At 35.3% G+C, this 25,840-nt stretch overlaps 1 protein-coding gene across 3 annotated transcripts in view; it reads right to left on the minus strand.

Moving 5' to 3' along the window:
- The window catches only part of IPO7 (importin 7), a 45,828-nt gene that overhangs the window by 16,232 nt on the left and 3,756 nt on the right, over window positions 1-25,840 (minus strand). For 2 of the 3 annotated variants that reach the window (XR_008703028.1, XM_055548676.1), the window contains exons 2-10: window positions 14,277-14,358; window positions 12,081-12,234; window positions 10,140-10,298; window positions 6,687-6,843; window positions 5,425-5,514; window positions 3,100-3,194; window positions 2,882-2,966; window positions 854-988; window positions 105-204 (exon numbers count right to left, since the gene is read on the minus strand). Coding sequence is in view for 2 of the 3 variants with exons in the window: in XM_055548676.1 (XP_055404651.1) it covers window positions 105-204; window positions 854-988; window positions 2,882-2,966; window positions 3,100-3,194; window positions 5,425-5,514; window positions 6,687-6,843; window positions 10,140-10,298; window positions 12,081-12,234; window positions 14,277-14,358 (1,057 nt within the window). In the remaining variant the exon portion in view is untranslated. The remainder of the gene's footprint in view (window positions 1-104; window positions 205-853; window positions 989-2,881; window positions 2,967-3,099; window positions 3,195-5,424; window positions 5,515-6,686; window positions 6,844-10,139; window positions 10,299-12,080; window positions 12,235-14,276; window positions 14,359-25,840) is intronic. The other variant, XM_055548677.1, reaches the window with a different exon arrangement.

Genomic DNA, 25,840 nt, shown 5'->3' on the forward strand with positions numbered 1-25,840 from the left:
GGAGATTTTTCAGTTCCAAAGGTGAGGCCTTAATATTCAAGGTTTATCATACAGAACCTTAACTACTGACGTATTTTGTTTCTAAAAAAGTAAAATGTCCTCACCAAACTTCATGCGTATATATTCATAAGGGTCTTCTTGCCAAAGTTCCTCATCAGCATCTGTATAGCACATCAATGGAAAAATAACATCTTGGATAATGCCCTGCAATTTAAAAGTTAAGAAAGTAACCTTAATTCAGTTTTCAAATTTCTAATAAGTGCTAAAATAAAAATAACTCTACAGCATGTGTTTCAAAGCTTAATATCAAACTTCAGTAAAATATAAATGCATTAAAATGCATTCTCAGATCAACCACCAATGTACATAATCTTACCCTCTGTGCAACAAGGGTAAGGCACATGTCAAATAAGACATGTATACATACATAGCAATTAAGTATTCTTAGAAAATACAAAGTGAAATTTTAGTCCATCAAACCCTACAGTTAAAAACAAAGCAAATACACTACTGGAAACAATACATAAGCCAATTAGCCTCAGAAGTAATTTGGTGCAATAGTCCTGTGTCTATTCCAAATTACATGTTAACTAGTCATGTTAAACTAATCATGATCTAACAGAACTTAAAGGCAAATTTTTAGGTAATAGTTTCAGATTAAACAAATAATCTGAATATTCACAAAATACCTTTTATAAGGTTTTTCAGGGTGTTACTTTATTTTTCTAATATAAAACTATCAGAACTAAACCAAGTAACACACATTAAAAAATGGATTTTTTCAACCTTTTTGATAATTAATGTTATTTCCATTATATTTTCTAGAAAAATAGTTCAGATAGAAAATTGTTACTTGTATATGAGGCTTCAGATTCTTCCAGGTGAGAGCATGGGAAACTCCTTGATTAATATAATTTAACGTCTGTTGTAAAACTCGGGGAGCCATATATTGCTTCTCCTTGTACTGATATAACACCTTCAATAAAACCTTTGAAAAAAAATTTGATCAAAACCCAAAGCTTAAATAGAGTTTAACCATTTACAAGCTAGCAAAAACATCTGACACTACCCAGATCATCATCATAAAATAACCACCAGATTCTATTAAAAAGGAATTTTTTAAATTATGTATTGGAGAACTATATTTATTCCCAAAGTAAAATAAACAAATTGAGGTAACATTGTACATCAAAGGATGAGTTTCTGATTAAATACAAGAAGAAAAAATCATATGCTATTTATGAACACACCACTGAGACAGCACTATATTGTTAAAATCAACTTTTAGGAAAATCTTACCCAAACCATTTAAGCAATTAATGACTGCTAAGAGTTCTAATTCATCTTTGATATTTGAGAATAGCAGTTGTTAAAATATGTTCCACAGACCTCAGAGGGTCTGACAGGTCAAAACTATTTTCATAATAATGCTCAGACATTATTAGCCATTTTTGCTGTGTTGACACTTGCATCAACGATACGAGAGTGGCGGTGGTAAAACCTCAGGCGCCCAACAGGAGCCAACAGAGCGGCACTCAAGGGTACTAGCAGTCATCATCTTCTTTACAGCCACATAATCACAGAACAAACTTGCCTTAGCGATGTCCTTCACGAACCAGTAATGCATACATGCAGCACTTCTGCTACACACCAAAGTACAATGCTTGGAAGAAAAGCGGAAACAGCTTTTTTGGGGGGGCCTTGTTTATCTCACAAGGCCTCAAAAAAAATGAAGCAACACTTGCCTATCCCTCCCAAGGCAAACCTTCAGTAAAAGGCGAAAGATTAATTTCGAAGAGAAACAAGAGTCAGAAATGAAAAAGTTTTTTCCAACAAATACCATAAGCTTGAACGAAAAACTGATTGATAAAATTATGGTTATTTAGACTTGTGTATATGGCAGATTTTTTTTTTTCCCCTCAAAAATGAACAAAATGAGCCTCTCACTGAAGTGAGAATATGTTACTGGTATTAAAATCCGAGACTTCAAGCAAAACTAGAATTCTCAAAATCTTACACCCACCACTTAGTTCCACTTGACAGCTTTTAAATATTTAAAGATACTTCTGACAAGATCAGTGGTGATATGAATGAATGAAAATTTTTAAAGTTACATAATGAAATCAATTAGCATTCAGAAAATTGCCACTGACCCACTAAGTCAATATTTTCCAATGACCAAGTCAGGATTACAAAATCATACATGGATAAAAGACCCATTCAAAGTACAATACCAAACCAATGAATGTTAATATAACAGAATATGAGATGTTTATTGCTATAGTTTCAAACTCTACATTGCAATTAACCTTTAAGAAAATACCAGTCAAATGTTGGCATGATATAAAAAATTTCCAACATTATGTGTTAAGTATATTAAATCAGTCTTTTCTTTTCCAACTTATCTTTGAGACCAAATTATCTTTATTTACTTCCATTAGAACAAATTAAAACAATGAATAGAGAGGTAGATGTGGTATATGGCTACCTTTTAGTAAGGCAGACATTAAAGATATTAGTAAAAATGTGCAACGATGCCATTTCCTCCTGCTAAAAATTTTTCATTTTGGAAAAGAGCTATTTTCAACAACAACAACAAAAAACATGTATTCTATTAATATGTGGCAGATTTGCTATTACTTTTAAATAAATTAATACTGTTAAATTTTGTCTCAGTTTTTAAAATGGTAAATATCATTACATATAATATAATCCATAATCCAGATTGTAAGGAAGTCCTGAGACCAAAACATTTGCTAACTACAGTGTTCAAGATGTTAAAGACTGCTACATGCAATCTTTGGATGACAAAGAAACTAGAAATAAGCAAGATAAATTAACAGCGCCATGTTTTTACATGGAAAAATTATCTTAAACTTACTTGTTGGACACCAACAGCAAATGCTTTCAGAAATACTTCAGCAAATTCATTATATTCTTTGGAAACATTGCCAGGACTTCCATACCTAAAAGAACATTAAAATGCCCATCATGTCTTTATAATGTTTTATATCAGCACTTACTAAAATAGCACCAAATCATGAAGATTGAAAAAAAAAAAAACAAAACTTAAGTTATCACATAATGAGAAGTGTTTACCTTTCAAAAAGCCTTGCTAAGATATGTAAAGCCCACTTCTTACATTTCCACCATGGTAACTCAGGTCTATCATCTTCTTCAACTTGAAGTGTTTCCTTTAAAGAGACATTTATTTAATGACAGACAACATAATCTAAAAGGAATATAGAGTGAGTTCAGAACAGATTCACAAAAACATGAATGCTCCTCCAACATTGGCCTTTCATTATAAAAGGATATACTTGGAAAAGTACTAACCTTTGTTTATAAGAGGCGTTTTGCTTCACTACTTAGTTACAAAGGACATGCTTTTTCAAAGTCTTATAGAAGTTTAAACTCAAAAACATTTTAGTCATGATCCAAATAATACAAATAAAGGCCTGGGCAAGCAGCTTAACTAAAACCAGTATAGTTAAAGGGCACAAATCAAAAGGGCACAAAAAACTCCATTTTAAAAATCTACTTTCAGAATACTAGTTTAAATATATAAACAGATGAAAATATTCATTTACAAAACTATTTGTAACAGAGAAAAATGCCAAGAACTAAACATTCATTAATAAGGAGATGTTTAATTATGGAACATCCATAACAGACTACTACACAACCATTAAAAGAATGAACTGGCTCATTATATTACTGACCTAAGACAGTCATGACATATTTTTAAAGACAAAGAAATGAGACTGTGAAACAACCAAAACTTCCATACACTGCCAGTGACAGCAATGATACAACTACTTTGGAAGTTATTTATAAAATTAAACATATACATTCATAGCAGCCTTATTTGTAACACTAAAATCTTGAAACTACCCAGATACACATTAACTTGTAAATAAATATAGAACATCCTTACAATGGGATACCACTTGTCAATAAAAAGGAACTACCATAACACAACATGAATGCATCGTAAGTATATTAAGTAAAAGTAGACACACACAAAAATCACCTTTTTATTAGATTCTACGCAGGCAAAATTAATATATGGTGCTAGAAATTAGAATGGTGATGGTAGAACGACTAGATCCAGCCATGAGCAAATATTCTAGGTGCTGGTTACTTGAGTGAATATGACTGCTACAACTCAAACTGTTTACTCATATGTGCATGTTTATTATTATAAATGATACCAAAAAAGATGCAGAATATAGTTATGAAAACTCAAAGTTATATTTTATACCTATTAAATGTATACAGAAAATAACACATCAAATCACTTTTCTATGGAGTGGAAGGAAGGTCCTATTTACTTCTTCAGCGTATTTTTAAAATAAAAATTCGAGCACTAAAATGCAAACTAAATTACAAAACAGGAGATTAGTCTCACTTATTCCACTAAAAAAAATTATGTTGGTAAATTACATAACCCTTCTATACCTCTGTTTAAAATAAATTCAGGATTTATTTTTTTTTTTGAACATTAGATAAGCAAGGTATGCAAAAGTACTTAAAACACACTAGGGATTCAGGAATTGAAAATTTGCTACCTCTCTAGAAAACTAGATTATAAAGAAAAATTGTGGTTATTTAAAAAATTGTTATTAAATGTGAAAAAAATAAGATTTTTTATTTATGGACAATTCTGTTTATGGGACTGAAAAACCAATGAATTGTACACTAAAATAGTGAATTTTATAGTATTTGAGTTAGATCTCTATGAGGTTGTTATTTTAAAACCAAGTAATATAACTAACAACAAAGTCTGACCAACTTGTAAATCAAGTTCTTCTTCAGTTCATCCAAGTCTGACAAATCACTAGACTAAAATCCAGCTACAGGCTCTTTGTTTCTTTTTGAGATATAACTGATATCTAACATTGTGTTAGTTTTAAGGTATAAACAGAATAATTTGATATATGTATAAACTGCAAAATGTTTACTATAGTAAGTTTTGGAAGATGGTGTAAAGGTACAAATTTCCAGGTATATGATAAATAAATTCTGGGGACATGGTATCTATAGATTTGATTAATAATAAATAACAAAAAAATATTGTTTATCTGAAGGTTGCTAAGACAGTATATTTAAAAGTTCTCACTGTAAGAAAAAAAATTCCTAACTATGTCAGGTGATACATTTTATGAACTCAATTAAAAACTGAAGAACAGAGAATTAGGATGGAAAAAACAAGCTATATATAAGCACCTTAAATAATACACAAAACAACCTTTATAATTTTTCCCTTAATATACTCACATATATAAACAAATGAAACATGTATTTAGAAAAACTTGCATCACAAAATACACACATTCACAAAGAATGTATTAGAAAATATCAATTAAAATTCTCAAAAGGTAACTAAATATTTAAGTTCAGTGATATAGGAAATACACTTACATTAGGTACATCCCTGTTCACAACAGTCTTTAAAATTTCTATCCATTCTGTCAGATTCTGTTGGTTTATCAGCTCCAGTGGTAATGTATACTAAATTAAAATCAAGAATCAATATTTTAAAATCTTTACAAAAGAAAATCCAACTTCCTTTTACTCTTTATAAAACCTAAAAAACGTACTTCATGCAATCCACATTTCTTTTAGTAGACAGGCAAATTTCTCATCTGGCTGATTTGGTTAGTTTATGTACAATGGTCAACTGTGGCAAAGACAGTCAGCATTCTTGTCTGATTCCCAAATTCCTGGGAATACATCTAATTTTCACCATAAGGTACGATATCTTTTACTGAGTTAAGGAAATTTCTATTCCAGGATACTTAATTTTTTTTAAAGCAGAAATGATTATTTTATCAAATACTTTATCTACCATCCTTAAAGATTGTTTTACAGGTCTCTTTTTGAATAATATAAAGCTTAATCACAAAAACTGGTTTTTCACTCCTGACATTCTCATGTTTCTGGGGTAAATCATATCACTTAATAGGAACTTAAAATCAACATCCTATTTAGCATTTCAGGACCTCTATTTTCACAAATGAGCCAGTACTATATTTTGATTTCAGGGTATGCTAGTCTCAAAAAATCAATTGGGTCCTACGCCCTAGAATAACTTATGAAAAGAACTTTCATTTTTTTAAAAATTGTATAAGGAGTCATGAGAAAGATATTAGATTATCTTTAAAGATCTAGCAATCACATGAAAAATCCAACCAAACAATGGCAGTCAGTTATAATAACCTTAGTGGAAATAAAGTCTATTTAAATGAGATTTATAAAAAATAAGTAATGTTATGAATTGAACCAAAGACTCTGGCAGATGAGACAAATCTCTCTTTGGCCATGTGGCACTAGAAGAGCAAGAATTTTAATCCTAATCGAAAACTCTGTTTCATAAGTAATTACAGTCCACTGAAACTATAGATACCACCATTTCCTTAGTTGGGTCTTTTATCCCAGGAAGATTTAGAATATATAAAGTCAAATCCACAGTATTAATCATTTTGTGTCAAGTTTAGGAATAGGTTTTGTAATTAGTGGGACAATCCACATATATATGGCAGGACAAAGCACATGTTAGATGTAAACTCTAAGAACTGATTTTCAGTTTTGTGAATTCTTAAGCTGAAAGATATTCTTTATCATCATTAATGGTGCCAAATGATAGTGGACTTTATATATTAAAAACTACTTTATAAAATTACCTGAACAAGAGCATAGAAGATCTTGAAAATTTGTTTCTGAATGAGGACAGATTGATCAGACTGATCAGAAAGAAGCTGGATAAAACGGTCCTTTAGAACTGGCAGGAAATGCTGCATTGCTGCTACCAATGGACTCCGTTCCTCTGGTTTCTTATACCTTTGGGTAGGAATATAAACTAATTCTGTGAGAATTTATTTACAACTTTATTTATAAATATAAACTACTTGCCTGTTTATACAGATAAAAGCAAATATTTTCTAAGCAATTTTATAGTCCTAGAAGAAAAACCTATTATGTAACTTAACCATAGGTAAAAAGCAACTTGAGAAAAACCTCAAATAACAAGAGAACATCTAAAATTTACTGAGTATTTATTATGAGGTAAATAACCTCCAAGGCCTCATTAATATTCTCACTTCTATAGCTGAGTAAACTGAGGTACAGAGTAGTTAAATATCTTCCCCAATATATAAATCTAGTTATGAACCTTAGCATATTCAGGATCTGCCCTTTAACCATGTCACTGTGTTATCACTAACTGTGAATACTGATACAACTGAGGAGCTACAATGATTTGGTTTTTAAACATTAGGAGCTGATGTGATTTACACACCAAAAGCATTACAGAAGAAATGGCATCTGTAAAGCAGAAAATATTCTATTTCTAAAAGCACTATAAATCACTGTAGTGATATGTTACCACTATAAATTGGTAACCTTTCTGGCAACAAAGCCTGACCTCAACAGGATATTGATGATCTCTGTTTATCCCATTTGGAGTAAATATTCATATACTTATAGCATGTATAAAAAATAATGTTTGATTCCTGGACACTGGTATAGATTTCAATAGAAAATATATTATGTGAACCTTGTTAAACCTTTCTAAACTTTGAAAAATCCTGAATTCTGATTTACATTTTGCTTAAAAGATATGAGTAAACAAGTGCTGACTAATTGAGACAATCCCCCAGAGATCCTTAGCATTTTAACAGTACTATTAAAAGGTCTACTGGCTTTTTTTTTTTTTTTAATTAAGTAACTGATTTCCCCTATCAGACCCCAGTTTTATCTACCAGTAGCTTTTCTAAAGGGAGAAAATGTATCTAAGAATTGAGTGTATTAGCACGTTTTTAAAGGTAAAGGTAGACATTCCTAAAAGGCAGGAGTGTTTTTCCCACTGGGTGAAACGAGAAGCAAAGTAAACTGCCAAGAGTAAAATAAGAGCAATGTTCACGCTAATAATGATTTGAGATTAAACAATTAACTGACAGTTTTAAATATTATTTGATATGCTGAGAAATTACACCTAGTATACATTTAAAGGTTATCTGAACATTTCTTTGAGTCAATAAAAACAGTAACGATTTACAAAAGGAAGCCATTTGCACTCTCCAATTTGATTAGACAAGCTGTATTAATTACTGACAATATTATCTTGTAACAACAAAGAGGAGAACTATATTATGCAACCCTCTCTCCATTATCTAATCTAGCGATCGCCCACATTATTATTTTCATACTCATTAGTTTAGATATTGTACCATCCAACTTCCAGGCCACCACTCAGTGCAGAGAGGGAGGTAGGAGAGAAGAATGTCTTAAAATGGAATGGGTTGGAGTATGAAAATAATTTATGGAAGGATACAAATACTATTCCATAAGACCTGAAAGCTCCTGAAAGCATGAAAATGTGATACCAATAAAAGCCTACGGAGCGATCAAGATGGTGGAGGAATAGGATGTGGAGCTCACCTCTTAAATAAAAGCCTATTATCAGTGTCAATCTGGTGAACCATACTCAGGGAATTCTCAAAAACTAGCCAATCACTTTCCTCTTTAAAAAAAGAAATGTCAATTTGCATGTAAAAGATCACATGCAAATTCCCCATCTTGGCATTCAAAACCGTCTTTTAACAAGGTCCCAATTTACTAATTTAAAACGAACCCCAGTCTCTCAACAGAAGTTAGCCATACCAGTCAGTGGTCTCCTCACTACCCACTAAAGACAGTGTCTCATTTCTGCCTCGGCGTCTTTCTTTGCTCACTCCATGTGATGTGACATGTCTTTCTCTTCAAATGTTCCTTCTATGCTCCTTCAACTGACAAGCATTTCCTAAAGATCTATGCTCCTGAAGGCCATCACAACTTTCCATTTCTGCATGCATTTTCGTAGAACTGCTTTAGTCCACACGGGCCCCTTGTGAACACCTTGTGCTCCACAAACACTGGCTGAAAATAAACTGAAATTCCACCACTGCAGCCGTCTCCTATGTTTTCCATTTAAAAAATCCCTATCATACTCTCTCCTACTAAAGATTACAAGGCAGGAGAGACTTGAACCTTCTCAATGACAATGACAGCTTGTTATTATTATTCTCTCTCAGTCACTCACTTACCAGAACTACAACAACTGGCACTCCGACAGAGGTTGGAGCAACAGCTGGAACATCCCTTAGCAGGAAGATGGGTAGCTGGTGGGAACACAAGAAAACACCAGTACCAATGCTGTAAATGGTATATTTCTTTCCTGCTCAGAACAAAAGCAGCAGTTCATCAGCTACTCTGAGTGGGACCCAGAAAGGATATCAGAGGCTAACTTCAAGCCCCAGAGTTAGAGGGCTCACAATGTGTAGCTGTTAGGACTAGAAATAAAGCCACCATCACGGTGTAGTGTTCCTTCCTCTTTAATTTTCTAACATCAAAATTTTCAAGTGCCTACCAATTTCATTATTTTCACCACATACTTAAGAGAGAAACCTCAACAACATTAGGCTTACTACTTGTAGTGCTACACCTCACTACTTTTAGTGCTACCTCAACTTCCAAGGTTAGATGTTTTTTTTCCTGATCCCTAAACCCAGGTCTAAAATGATCCCTAAATCTTTCTTACTGATACTAAGTACTTACACAGACTATAATTTGCTCAAATACACCAACACTGAAGCAGATGACTATGAATCCTTCAAACACAATGATTAAAAAATGATCAATGAATTTCCAACACATTCTTCTTAAAGAATTAGAGGTAGGTTCTTGAAACTTAGCAAGAACTCAAATTAAGATAAAAATTTACAGAAAGCCAGGAAAAGAGCTCTAAAGCTCAGTGTACTTTGACCCCTTTCATATCTTAAAAAAAGCTTATCTTTAGGCCTATTATCAGCACAATTGAGGAGTCTATATAGAGGAGTTATAGATAACTTAGGTTTTGAATAGGCAAATAGATGATTAAGAAAAAAGGGCACAAGGAGTTTCACAGCTGAATCAACAGAAGAGACTGCAGAATTAAAACAAGAATGCTATTTCAAAACGAAGACACAATTAAAATCAACATGTAATTCACTAACTTTGGTATATAGATCAAATGAAACTTTAAGCTGTTCAAACCGATCAGCTTAAATTTCCCAAGCTTTTTCTACTTCTCAGAACTATAGGAATTGAGAGATACTTACTCATAATTTTTCACAAGCTGATAGAGGCAAAGAAGAATTCCTAGCCAACATGCACTGTTGTCAGACTGAAGATAAAAGCCAATTTTGTCCACAATAGCAGTCCAGCGACTTGGATAATCATGTTTGATGATATGATGAATGCATGTAGTAAGCTGTACCCTGAAAGTCAAAAATAAACAATAAGAAGGAAGAAACACTAAGCCCATGCCATCACTAGAGAAGCCTTCGCCACAATGGAAAGATCCCACATGCCCAAAAGAAGAACCAAAGCAGCCAAATATATATATATACGGCTTAAAACTCAACATTGAAAAAACTAAGATCATAGCATCTGGTCCCATCACTTCATGGCAAATACATGGGGAAACAATGGAAACAGTGACAGACTTTATTTCTTGGGCTCCAAAATCACTGCAGATGGTGATTGCAGCCATGAAATTAAAAGACGCTTGCTCCTTGGAAGAGAAGCTGTGACCAACTTAGACAGTATATTAAAAAGCAGAGACATTACTTGGCCGACAAAGGTCCATCTAGTCAGAGCTATGGTTTTTCCAGTGGTCATGTATGAATGTGAGAGTTGGACCATAATGAAAGCTGAGCAATGAAGAACTGATGCTTTTGAACTGTGGTGTTGGAGAGGACTCTTGAGAGTCCCTTGGACTGCAAGGAGATCCAACCAGTCAATCCTGAAGGAAATCAGTCCTGAATATTCATTGGAAGGACTGATGCTGAAGCTGAAGCTCCAATACGTTGGCCACCTGATGCAAAGACCTGACTCACTGGAAAAGACCCTGATGCGGGGAAAGACTAAAGGCAGGAGGAGAAGGGGACAACAGAGGATGAGATGGTTGGATGGCATCACCGACTCAATGGACATGAGTTTGAGCAAGCTCCGGGAGTTGGTGATGGACAGGGAAGCCCGGAATGCTGCAGTCCATGGGGTCGCAAAGAGTCAGACACAACTGAGCAACTGGATTGCACTTTCCAAGTGGTGCAGTGGATAAGAATTCCCCTGCCAATGTGGAGGACACAGGCTTGATCCCTGGTCCAGGAAGATTCCACAAGCCGCAGAGCAACTAAGCCCGTGCACCCCAACTACTGAAGCCCATGCGCCCTAGAGTATGCAAGCTGCCAACAACTGAGCCCACATGCTGCAACTACTTGAAGCCTGAGTACCTAGAGCCTGTGGTCCGCAATGAGAAGCCAGCACACCGCGACAAAGAGTTGCCCCTGACTGCTGCTAGAGAAAGCCTGAGCAAAGCTACAAAGACTCAGTGCAGCCAAAAATAAATTTTAAAAAACAAGTCACTAAGCAAGAACTATTACTACTGATTTCAAAGAAACCCAACAAATGTTACAAATGCAGGTAATTGTATTTTTTTTCATCCCCATCAACTGACAGGTTTCATTCAGAACATCAATACAATATAAAGTATATGACAGAATTCTATAGTTTTCTATGCTCCCTTTCATCTAAACATAGTATGTTTCACAAGTTTGACATGAAGTTTAAAGTTCTGGGTTTTAATAAATGTAAAATTAAACTGCAGTGAGAAAGTAAAACAAAAAACTAATTTTCCTGTAACAGCATTTAAGTTTTGTGCTGCAGAAAGGATAGACTTGGTGGGGGGATCTCCGCTGGGTCTTGGTTACAGCACTAGGGATCTTTGCTGCATCTTGCTGAATCTTTCAGTCACAGCACACTGACTCTGGAGTTGTGGCACATAGGCTTTAATTGCTCCACAACATGTAGGATCAAAGTTCCCCAAACAGGGACTGAACCTGCATCCCCTGCATTGTAAAGTGGATTCTTAACCCCTGGATCAACAGGGAAGTCTCCAAAACAACCAATTTTTATGTTCTGAAAGATTCCCTTTCCTGCAAACCCTGAAAACTATTACCTTCAATAAAATAATGGTCAAGTTTAAAATACATACATACCTGATGAGCTCAGGAGAGTGGATAATGGCTTCTACAATATTTTCTCGAATACAATGTCGATCTTCTTCAGGAATAGTATAAGGGGATATATCCCCTGGTGCTGTTTCCCGATCAGGCCAATACTGCGTTATCATATTTTTCAAATAGATAACACCTAAAATATAGATCAATTTGACAAAAGAATGTGAAAGCACTGTAACCATTCCCGTGTCTACACCTCAGTTTATTTCTTTCAGACCAACCACTGCTAGTAAAGCTATCCTTTTAAAACTAAAATACTGTATTCTATTATTTAAAAAGTTGACAAAACACAAATTTAAGGTTGGCTACAGTAATCATCCACAAAGTCATTATTAAATATACAGTGTGTGGGAGTTGGTGACGGACAGGGAGGCCTGGCGTGCTGCGGTTCATGGGGTTGCAAGGAGTTGGACACGACTGAGCAACTGAACTGAACTGAACTGAACTGAACTGCAGTAAGTCTGCAAACTAAAACAAAACTGTTTTTACAATGCATTTACACACAACACTTTTCACCCTGTTTTCTGTAGGAAAGCTGTTTTACCAAGTCTGTTTTTTAAATGAAACTTCTAAAAAACAAAACTGAATACACGTACCAATAAAGTTTCTACTTAATCTTGGAATCTAGAACTGTGAGAAACAGCCTCTGAGTATTTCTTTCTATCTTAATGCACCAAAGAAGTGGATGTATATACTTATTTGTACAATTTTGATTCAGTATTTTAAAAGGTGTTTAGTCAAACAAAATACATAAACAAGTGGGAACTGTATTGCAAGAACCTCATGATTCACTCTACTCCATCCAGAATGCTTGAGCTCTACTACAAAGACAGTAAATGTATCTTTCAAAGTCTAACAAATGAAACCACCATATACCACACACTATACAATATAATTCAGTTATTACAAGGATGTAAATTTTAAAGTAATGATGATACTGTAAAAATTCGGACCAATTCCACAGTTCAGTTGCTTCTGGCTTTATACATACTAAAAAAACAACTTTCTAGTAGAATTTAATTTTGCTAAAACACATAATCAAGTTTCTAATGTGCTTAAGATCCTTCCTAAATCCAAAGGCTTTCAACATCTTAGTAAAACTTTTGAGATTTAAAGGCAAAGTTTCTTATCTAAAAAAATAGCCAAAGGGGAAAATGTCAATTTCATAAGTAAAAGAGAAATGACAGTTAAAATTGTCAAACCAACCTTTTCCTATTTAACTAGAAAAATTTTTTAAAGATTTACTGTTGACCATGGTTCAGTGAAATTACTGTATTTTATAGACACAAAAGTCTCATTTAATTTGTTATTTATATGCCAATTTTTAAAAAGTCATAACTTCCATTCATTCATTCATTTACCGAGTACCTTCACTGTGTCAGGCAATTCTTTAGGTACTCGAAATACAACTGTTAACCATACAGACCTGATATTAAATTCCAACAACTGAGAAAGGTTTCAGAGCATATGGAACATTAAGGTAAACCATTTAGTCATTAAAATATAAATTTTAGGATTAACACTATGTAGAGAAAGGGGATGTGCTTGCATTAAATAAAGTAAGCGGAAAAATTTTTTTAAAAAACAAAATCGGTGTAAGGAAAAAGAACAGCAAAAAATAACTCCAGAATATAAGTGGTTTTTCCAGAACAGTAAAGTTATCTGCAGTTTATATGTCCTATAAGAAATGCACCTGCAAATAAATAACAAGCATTAAAGATGTGAATTCCATTACTTTGCTGACTAACAGATAATATCAGAAGTAGCATGCCACATTTTCATAGACTCTGATACTGAAGGAACTAATATTTTGTTGAAACTGGGACTAAGAAATAGTATCTTTTAAATGGTTAAAATAAAACAGTAAAAGCAAATAACTGGAGGTTTGTATTTTAGAATCATCCATCAAGGAAGGAAACACAATATGGAGAATCTTGCAATAAACCTCACCAATTTTCCAGCTTTTTTCTTAATTCGGTGAAATATCACATTCCTTTAAACTCTGCCACCAGATACCAACGTACTTGTGACAGTTTGTAGTTAACACAAGGGGGCCAAATCAATTTTCTGGGAAGAAAATCACCAAAGGATCTTCCCAAGACACTTCTGCTGTTCAACTATGAACCTTTCAAACATTATTTACATATATCCAAGAAAATAATTCAGGAAACTTGCCTGCCTGTCTCACAGGTAAATCCAGTTGTTCCGACATAGTAATCTGAAGCAGCGTTGAAACAAAATTCGGAGACTTGTGTGCCTACAAATAAAAAAATATATTTTAAATTTCTGCAAATAAATATTCTTAGTACTCTTATTTCACTACTTGGCTGGCACAAAAGGCTCTCCTCCACTAGCTGGTTCCAGTATTTCCTGCCACTCACATATAAGGAACACACACAAAACGCAGTAACCTAACTCCTAAAACCTTCATATGTTTGCATTTGCCTACATACTGTTGAACTTCTCACCACATTGATGGCAGCAGCTCACAAACGGTCTCCTCTGTGATACCTATTTCCCCAATTCAGTAATAATTTCTCCAGGGATATTCTATTAAGTGGCTAGACAAAAATGAAATGAGCAAAAATTAATAACCTGAGGGGGTCATTTCCAAGGTGCTAATAACATTTTGTATCATAATACAGCTGTTTTATAAGTGTGTCCAGTTTGTGAAAATTAATCAACTGTATCCTCATGATCATTTTCTGTATGCATGCTATATTTAAAATAGCTTTGAACATACAATAAAAGTAGGATATAAACTGCATGACTTAATAAATGTATTTACATGAATATACAATGCAACACATACAGAAAATAATGAAATGCACCAAAAATGCTAATGAGTTGTATCTGGGATGGTAGGATTATAGAGATTTTCTATTAGCCAAATTTTATGCCATGATCCTGGATTACTTTCATTAACAACACAAAAAAGTTAATTTCTAAATCTGTCATATTTGCTTTTATTAAAAAAGACCTGAAATCTCTTCTTATATGTATTCTCATTCCCTTTTCCACAATATAAACACCTCCTATAATGTCCTTCCAGCCCAAGTTTTAGTATTTTTCTGCGCATGTTCACATGGACACTCATGATTTTTAGTTTCCTCCTTATAGACTTTTTCATGCATTCTACAAACACATTCTTAGAAACAGAAGAATTTCCCTTCAGATATTAAAAAATGTCTTCCACATTAGACCCAAAGGGATACTCTGCTCATTCAGTCACTCCAAAAATTATTTACTTAGCTGTTCTTGGTGCAAAACACTATGCCAGGACCTGAAAACACAAGGTTGAACAAGACAGTAAGTCTCCATGACCTCATGGAAAATGAACAATGAAGGAAAACAAGACAGCCAAACAGGTAACTGTAATGAAGTATCAATATAATGGAAGAAACAGAAAACAGTACCGAAGAATCAAAAGTAGAATCTCCTAACCCAGAAGTAGTATTTAAATTTAAGACCTGGACAGGAGCAGTTAAATAGATAAAGGGGAGGAATTTACCCTTTTCAGTACTCTAAATAGATCTGAACAGTTAACCGTTATCTCTTTCATGAAACACCCTTCCATCTAAATCATTCATACATCACTTTTCCTGGTACCTTTTCAGGCTCCTCTGGTTGTTTCTCATTCTGTCTACATGGTTCAAGAACTCGGTCATAGGCCATCTTTTCTGCTCCCCAGCTGATTTCATGCAACTCCTATCTTTAACTACCATCTATAAATCAAATGTAGTTTCCAGTCCAGGACACACTAACAGACCTATTTAACATTCCTACCTCCATTATCACACAGGATTTTCAGACTTATTATGATAAAATCATTTTTTCCCCCCAAAATTTGTGACTCTTCCTTCCTTGTACCACCCCTCCCAACCTGTCATCATTATCCGTTATTCATATCTGAAAATTGACTGTCATCTTTAATATGTTCCTCTTCTTTTAAAATTAAAATTTTTTTTTTAATTTATTGGTTTTTCACTGTGCTGGGTCTCTGCTGCTGTGCACGTGTTTTCTCTAGAGCAGAGACTACTCCTCCTCTCACTGCACAGGCTTCTCGCTGCAGTGGCTTCTCTTGTTGCAGAGCACAAACTTTAGGGTACTCTGGCACAGTAGTTGCTGCCCACAGGCTTTTTCACCCCTCAGCACGTGGAATCTTCTCAGAGCAGAGATTGAACCCATGTCTCCTGCATTGGCAGGCAGATTCTTAACCACTGGACCACCAGGGAAGTCCACTTTCCTCTTCTTATCCCAATTCAATACATCAGACTCTATCAATTGCATAGCCAAATTGGTTGTATAATCGATATATCCACTTTCTCCATTCCCACTAACACCAACCTAATTCAAGTGACTATCATCTCTCTTAATGTAACCATTTGCCTCCCCAACCATTCTTTATTTAGTACTCAATAATCTTTAAAATTGTAAAGTAATCCCCTTGAAACACATCTTTTAACAATTTTCTAGTGTATTTCCTAAGGCCTAAAAGGCCCTGTCTTAGCTTGTTCTCCTTATTTCTTCAGCCTCACTTAAAGAAACTTCCTCATCCCCCTCATTGCCCCACCTTAGGTTTTTGCAACAATAAACATTACCCCATTTCAGTCTTTGTACATGCTGTCACTTTCTGCCTACATCACTCTTCTCTCCAATGCTCCACCAGAGTTAACTGGTCCACACCCTTATTCTTTAGGTCTCAAGTTTAAACATTTCCTTAGAGAAGCATTTCCTCACTGATCACACTAGGGCTAAGCAGGGCTCCCAATTACTCTCATAAGCTCCAAGGGTTTTTTTTTCCACTTCATAATAATTGTTACATATTTGTAGACTGGCTTTATGTCTGCCTCTCCTATTAGACTCAAGATACATAAGGAGTAAAGACTTTACTATCTTTATATCCAATTACTCATATTTGGCATTCAAGATAATCAACAAATTTATTAAAAGAATAACTGAATGAATAATAAAAAAGGTGCCTTAGAGGCAGTTGTGATCACATAGAGGTTGTATGGAGCAAAAAAGCAAATTTGTATTTTTAGACTGGTAAGCCCACAAAGACCACTACTATGATACTTCTTAAGTCATTAATATTACAACAATATATCTTATCTCCTGCATAAAATTGTGAACTCTATGAATGAACTGCTAGAATTCAAGACAGTACTGGTTATAAACCTAAGTGATGTCATGTCCTACATTTTTAACTCCTGAGCAAGTTTAATTCAGCAAATTAATTTTTTTATTGTGAAGATTAATTATATTTAACAAATATTTATGGCACTTTTTTTAAAAGATTCTTTTCCCATATAGGCCATTATAGAGTACTGAATGGAGTTCCCTGTGCTATACCAGCAGGTTCTTATCTCTTTTATATATAGTAGTATACAGAAGTCTGCAGCAAATCTAACTCTTAATTACGAAGTCAGTATAACAGAATCTACTTCACAGGATAGCTATAAGGAAATAACACGAAAAGTATTTTAGCAAACATCAAAACATGACAGGGAGTTCCCTGGTGGTCTAATGGTGAAGATTCCAGGCTTTCACTGACATGGCCAGAGATTAATCCCTGATCAGGGAACTAAGAATCCTGCAAGTTGTGCAGTGTGGCCAAAAAATAAAAACAACAACAGAAAAACACACAAAAACCGTATCTCATCTTTCTCAGAAAGTATGTTCTAAAGTCAGTAGGGCATAAATTGACTTTGCCAATTACTTTTCAGTACGTTAAATCACTCATGAAGTACAACATGTAGTTTCATTTATATATTAACACTCTCCTGAGGTCCCAATTCTGAAGTTTATCTTTCTGAGTAGAAAAAGACTGCTTTCTATGACTGGAACTCCAAATGAGGCTGTTGGTTTACATTTAGGAGTCACTTTATAACAACAAAAACCACCACACAACGGCTACTGTTTTTGTTGGTTGGACACAGACAGCTACATGTGAGTCAGAAGTGAGCACATGCTACTCAGTGCATCTTCCTGTAACACAATAGGTACCACATGTTATAATAACAAAGGACCTTTATCAATTTCTAACTTCTTAAGGTTTAAACAATACAAAAAAACCCCTTAAGAGTACTTGAAGGAAACCAAGGTGAATATTTTTATCATCTTGGTGGAGAAAACCTAAGCCTAACACTTTAAAGGGTGAAAGACACGAAACAGTTTTGGTATTAGATAGGTAAAAGTAAAGCTTCATAGGCTTCGGCCCTGCCTTGGTATAAATAATGTTGAGGGGAACAAAAGGAAAATACCTCAACATCTGAGGAAGTGTTAACTACTCCAAAACAAAAATCAACAAATATGTGCAAGCAAATTATAAAATAATTAGCACAAGGAGTTACCTAGTGGCTTAGTGGTTAGGATTCCAGGCTTTCACTGCCATGGCCCAGGTTCAATCCTTGGTTGAGGAACTGAGATCCCATAAGCCACATGGCATGGCCACACACACACACGTGGACAAGACAAAGCTACCCCAAAACAATATATGCAATACCAAAGCATTGATCAAGATAAGAAAAAAAAAAAAAAAAGGAATTCAGTGCTGGTAGATATATAATGGCACAACCATATTGGAAAACTGGCATTATCTGACATGCACTTATCTCATAACCTAGCAATTTCCCTCTTATATATTCAAGAGAAATAAGGGGTTATGTTCACAATGCTGCTGCTGCTGCTGCTAAGTTGCTTCAGTCGTGTCCGACTCTGTGCGATCCCACAGACGGAAGCCCAACAGGCTCCCCATCCCTGGGATTCTCCAGGCAAGAACACTGGAGTGGGTTGCCATTTCCTGCTCCAGTGCATGAAAAGGAAAGTGAAAGTGAAGTCGCTCAGTCGTGTCCAACTCTTAGCGACCCCATGGACTGCAGTCTACCAGGCTCCTCCGTCCCTGGCATTTTCCAGGCAAGAGTACTGGAGTGGGTTGCCATTGCCTTCTCCTGTCTATTAACATGTGACTATATAAACAAACTGTGATATAATTCATACATGAAATACTATACAATAACTTAAAAAAAAATACCCAACCTATGAAATCAATAATACAGATATCAAAAACATGTTGAGAAAGAAGCCAGACTATATCATACTATGTAATCCTATTAACATCAAGTTTAAGGACAGGTGAATCCAAGCTACAATAACAGAAATCAGAGTAACAGTAACCTAAAGAAAGGTACTGATTAGGGAGAGTCTTAAGGGAAAGTTCGAGGCCAATGAAAATGTTTTCTCTATTTGTCTATCTATCTTAATCTGGAGGATGGTACTTAGGTAAAAGCTGACTGAGCTGTACATATTTTTGAGCTTTGTATTATATATAAATTATCCCTCAAAAGAGAAAAAAAATCAACAAGATTACTTATACTTGAACATTCACAGCATTATTCATAACCAAGTGGAAACAACTCAGATGTCCTTCAATGGGTAAGCAAAATGTAAGCATATCCATTCATTCGTGTAACATTATTCAGTAATAACAAAGAATGAAGTACTGACACATAGTACAATATGTATGAAGCTTAAAAACATTACACTATGTGAAAGAAGCCAGTCACCAAAGACTACAGATGATATGATTTCATCTGTATCAAATGTCCAGAATAGGTAAATCTATGGGCAGAAAGTAGCCGAGGACTGGAGGTGTGTAGGAAGAAGTACGGAGTGACTGCTAATAGTATGGGTATCTTGTTGGGGTGATAAAAATGCTCTAAAGTTTGTGGTGACGGATCCATAACTGTGCATATACTAAAAAACCCCTGAACTGGATACTAAAGTGACTGAATTCAATAAATTTATTATTGCAAAAAACCAGGAAACTAAACATTGAAAATAAGTACTAATTTATCACTCTATTATTTTGTCACTTTGAATGCTTTCAAAAACACACTAGCATAAATCCGAAAAGCGCAACTGACCAAAAAAACTGTTATGTTCAGACAACTGAGCTAGACTAAGGTTAAGAAAGAAGGGGTATTTCCATCAGCAGGAATAGCACAAGCAATCTCAACCTTGGACATCCATCTACTGGTCCCATCCGTCTGAAATCCCTAGTGCAGGAAGCCTTGTCATCTTCTCCCAAAGAAGTTAACAAATGGACTCAATTAAATTAGTACCAAATATCAAACATCAGGTTCTCAAGGAAAAAAACAGAGACAAAAAGTAGATTCATCATCACTGGAGGGCGGGATAGGGATTAACTATGAGCTGGAGTTGAGGCATTTTATTGGGATAATGGTAAGTTTCCAAAACTAGATTGTTCTAATAGCCATACAACTCAAATCTACTAAAAATCACTGATCATCACTTAAAACAGGTAAATTTTATAGTATATAAATTATACCTCAATTAAGTTTAAAAATGGAGAAAAATGCATAGATCTGTACAGTTAGTTATAAAAGAAACAAGATATACACTAACTGTACAAGTTAGGAAAAAACTCAAGCGTTGGGTAATCTCTAACAACTTTCTGGATTCTTGAATATAGCAAACTATCACATATTTAGAAGAATTTCTATCACATGTTAACTATTCATAAATGTTAAACATCTTTATATTTTATAATATAAAAAATAAATTTAAGTAAAAATATCACTAGCATCAACTTTAATCACAAAGTCTGGCAAACACTGATTAGGCTTCAGAAGATGCTACAATAAATCTTTTATATGAGTCTAAGTATAAATGTAACTTCTGGATGCTGACACTAATTAGGGGCCCACCTCAAGCTCCTGAACCAGAAGTAAGGCAACAAATGGGTCATTATATATCATACAGCTAAAACTGCTAACACTCAGGTTTAAAAGCTGCTCACCATAATACAGAACTATCTTTATAGACGACTTCTTACCTTTTCATTATTTGTCATCAATACAGATAACCAACATTCACCCTTAACCCACCTCAACAAAATTCTTCAACTCCATCTCCTTTAACTCCACTCCACTTACCAGTACTTTACAACATGCCATATACTACAGAGATAAAAGATCACCACTTCAAGGTAGGGTGGGGGATTAATTCTAATTAGACTGACAGGTAAGTTTTTTAGTTAGACCCTAAAGCAGTTAAACCCACAGAAATGAGAAGAAAAGATTTTTAAAAGGAAAAATACAGGTTATGTTATGCTGTGAAAGTGCTGCACTCAATATGCCAGCAAATTTGGAAAACTCAGCAGTGGCCACAGGACTGGAAAAGGTCAGTTTTCATTCCAATCCCTAAGAAAGGCAATGCCAAAGAATGCTCAAACTACCGCACAATTGCATTCATCTCACATGCTAGTAAAGTAATGCTTAAAATTCTCCAAGCCAGGCTTCAGCAATATGTGAACCGTGAACTTCCTGATGTGCCAGCTGGTTTTAGAAAAGGCAGAGGAACCAGAGATCAAATTGCCAACATCCCCTGGATCATGGAAAAAGCAGGAGAGTTCCAGAAAAACATCTATTTCTGCTTTATTGACTATGCCAAAGCCTTTGACTGTGTGCATCACAATAAACTGTGGAAAATTCTGAAAGAGATGGGAATACCAGACCACTTGATCTGCCTCTTGAGAAACCTATATGCAGGTCAGGAAGCAACAGTTAGAACTGGACATGGAACAACAGACTGGTTCCAAATAGGAAAAGGAGTTCGTCAAGGCTGTATATTGTCACCCTGTTTATTTAACTTCTGTGCAGAGTACATCATGAGAAACGGGAAGAAGCACAAGCTGGAATCAAGACTGCCGGGAGAAATATCAATATGCAGATGACGCCACCCTTATGGCAGAAAGTGAAGAGGAACTAAAAAGCCTCTTGATGAAGGTGAAAGTGGAGAGTGAAAAAGTTGGCTTAAAGCTCAACATTCAGAAAACGCAGATCATGGCATCCGGTCCCATCACTTCATGGGAAATAGATGGGGAAACAGTGGAAACAGTGTCAGACTTTATTTTTTGGGGCTCCAAAATCACTGCAGATGGTGACTGCAGCCATGAAATTAAAAGACGCTTACTTCTTGGAAGGAAAGTTATGTCCAACCTAGATAGCATATTCAAAAGCAGGGACATTACTTTGCCAACAAAGTTTCATCTAGTCAAGGCTATGGTTTTTCCTGTGGTCATGTATGGATGTGAGAGTTGGACTGTGAAGAAGGCTGAGCACTGAAGAATTGATGCTTTTGAACTGTGGTGTTGGAGAAGACTCTTGAGAGTCCCTTGGACTGCAAGGAGAGCCAACCAGTCCATTCTGAAGGAGATCAGCCCTGGGATTTCTTTGGAAGGAATGATGCTAAAGCTGAAACTCCAGTACTTTGGCCACCTCATGCAAAGACTTGACTCATTGGAAAAGAGTCTGATGCTGGGAGGGATTGGGGGCAGGAGGAGAAGGGGACGACAGAGGATGCGATGGCTGGATGGCATCACTGACTCGATGGACATGAGTCTGAGTGAACTCCGGGAGTTGGTGATGGACAGGGAGGCCTGGTGTGCTGTGATTCATGGGGTCGCAAAGAGTCGGACAGGACTGAGTGACTGATCTGATCTGATCTGATCTGATGTTAAAGAGATTACTAGGAGAATGAAAGAGAACAGTGAAAGACAAAAATGAATAGGTAAGTTGTGATCACATCAAGATCTATTAAGTGTGAACTTATTTTTGAAAATTTTTACATGATCAGATCTATCCTGTAGGAAGATAAGGTCATGAAGCAGTATGAGGATGTAATTCTAGGATAAAGGACTATAAAACATTACAGATAGAAACCTATAATTATAAAAGCCTGAAATCTTCTACTCCACAGGGAGCTCCCTTACTCCCCAAAATAAGTCTGACTACAAAAGGAAAAAAAAAAAAAAAAAAAGACATATATATCACATAAACACACTTCCCCTGACCCTACTACCCTTCTAACCTACAAACTTATTCCTAGTGAAGCTGAAGCTCCAATGCTTTGGCCACCTGGTGTGAAAAACTGACTCACTGGAAAAGACTCTGGTGCTGGGAAAGATTGAAGGCAGGAGGAGAAGGGGACAACAGAGGATGAGATGGTTGGATGGCATCACCATCACCGACTCAATGGACATGAGTTTGAGCATGCTCCAGGAGTTGGTGATAGACAGGGAAGCCTGCAATGCTGCAGTCCATGGGGTCACAGAGTCGGACACATTGAGCAACTGAATTGAACAAGCATTTCACTCACTAATCCTGTAATCAGATACTGTTTTCTCCAAGGTTATCAATTCGTTAAAAGACTTTCCCAGCAAAGTCTTCATTTTCCGTTAATTTCTCTCATTTAGAAATGTCAACAACCCTTTTTTCTAATAGCTTTTTAAGCAAAAGGAATTCATGCTCACTGGTAGAAAATTTTTGAAATTTATTTAAGGAAAAAGGAAACCAATCTTCTTACTTGAAACTCCTTTTCTTGCTTTCCTCCTACTTTTCTGCACAATTCTCCCATCTCCTTTTCCATGTTTCTCAGAGTCCCCCCAAAATGGGCATGGCCCAAGTGTGTGCTGCGCTCCAGTCCACCCCACACATCTGGATCATACTCCCTTCCTCTCAATTCACTTGCAGAAGAAAAATCACTATTCTATTACTGCCTTCTATCCTAAACTTCAGTTCCACATTCCCAATTGCCTCCTAGCCATTTTCTCCTTGGGGTCTACAGTTCCTCAAATCAGACAAAACTTTTTAGTCATGCTTTCTTCAATATCAATTTCCCTTCCAGACCCACATTTTCCAATGTAATCACCCAATGTCAGTCTCTTTTAAAGCTTACTCTTTAATAGGTAGCTTTTTATTATTTCTTGTCATTTTGGAATGTAACCAAACAAACCTTCAGTTACTGTACTTTACATCATTTACAAGGAAGAGAGGGGCTTAAGGGCACTCTGATATCAGAGTTTACGTAAAATGAATACAGCCAGATAATTTCAAGAGCCAAGGAATTTCTTCCCTCTCTGCTTTACTAAAGAAGTTGACAAAGGCAAATACTGTATCTATTTTACCTATATGAAATACGAGGCATAGTGAGGGTAAGTCAGTGTAGTGGTAAAATTAGGACCAGGTTGAGGGTCTTCACTGTGTCTTCCTGCCTTTCATTAAACAGTGGTAATGCTTTCCAATTAAGGTGTTTCTAAAAACTTAATTACAAATTATCAGTGACAAAAAAAATTTACAAAAGAAAAGCCAAACTTTAAATCAAACTCATCATTACTGTGCCACTGACAGATATGCATGCATCGCTACTTCTGAAAAAGAAAGTTGTTTTCTTATAAGTATTACTAATACACTGTTATTTTTCTTTCAGATCTTTAACATGCTATGTCACTGAATAACTTCCTGTCTAACTGTCCAAGAATCCAGGGACTTTCCCTCTACAAAATTCACAACAGTACCTACTTCATGACATTCCTAATTAAGGAATGTTACCTGCTTAGACTACAAACTATTCCATCTTCCAAAAATATACACCATAGTCTCAAAAATTTTTGAATTTTTAGACATGCCAAACTGCTGTCATTCTGCACTTTTCCGGACCTAAGAGTTTCCTTAAACATTTCGTAAGCCTTTAATAAAATAAAATAAAACTAATCAATTATAAATAAATATATCACTTACAGTTGTAATAGTAACCATCTATGAAGATACCAGATATGACTTAGGTAGTTCATGAATTTTAAAGATAAACACAAAATATCAAGAAACTTACCAAAGCTATGTCCTCTTACTTTTTATTCACAGAAGGCATGTGAAAAAGCAACATTTCTGCCCACATAACTATTTTATAGCACATTAAGCTTAGGAACTGTGGGTTTAAGAGATTTAAAAGAGATTTATGGTTAGGAAATGGCAACCCACTCCAGTATTCTTGCCTGGAGAATCCCATAGACAGAGGAGCCTAACAGGCTACATACAGTCCATGGGGTCACAAGAGTCGGACACAACTTAGGGACTAAACCATGGCTAGGAAAAAATTTTAGTTGATAGAGTTTACTCTAACAAGAGGCGTGAGCAGCATGAGTAAAAATTTGCATGCAGAAAGGTTTCCACTGAGGAACACTGGCAGCTAAAGCAAGAGAGCAGAGATGTTGTCCTCTGTTATAATAATCTGCCAAAAACCTTCAGACATATTTTATTTTGCAAATGAAAATGAAAAAACAAGTATTTCTAAGTGTGTGTGTGTACAGATAGAAAAGAACAGTCTTTGCATTCAAAAACATATAGTCTCTAGAATATTAGAAACAATGTTGAATGAATACCAAATGCACACATTTTAGATAACCTAAACAAATTTTTTAACTGCACTTCTAGATATATTAAACTATGTAGTATAGAATTTCAATGAGAATTGAAAGATCCCTGTAACACAAATCTACTTTAACAACTCAAGGATGAGTCTTCTTAACATTTCCATTATTCAAGTTTTTATTTCTTTGCATTCAACAAATATTTACTGAGAGCCTACAATGTGCCATGCAGTGTGCTTATAAGAGTGCCAGTTTTCATGCTGCAATATAATAATGCTATCCACTAGTGAGCTAAGTGCCCAAATAACAGGTTATGTGTTCTCTCTCCATCAGTTTTGATCATCTGCCACTGAGATGAACAACTACTAACTTAGGTAGGAAATGAAATGTATTGCATGTTGGATTGGTTAATCAATTGGCACTTAAACAGTAATTCAAATACTCTTGAGAGAACTTAGTAGTTCTAAAATTTTTACATTTATCATTTTGCTCAACCCACACAATG

The sequence above is a fragment of the Bubalus kerabau genome, chromosome 15, assembly GCF_029407905.1.
Source record: "Bubalus kerabau isolate K-KA32 ecotype Philippines breed swamp buffalo chromosome 15, PCC_UOA_SB_1v2, whole genome shotgun sequence".
Taxonomy (NCBI): Eukaryota; Metazoa; Chordata; class Mammalia; order Artiodactyla; family Bovidae; genus Bubalus; species Bubalus kerabau.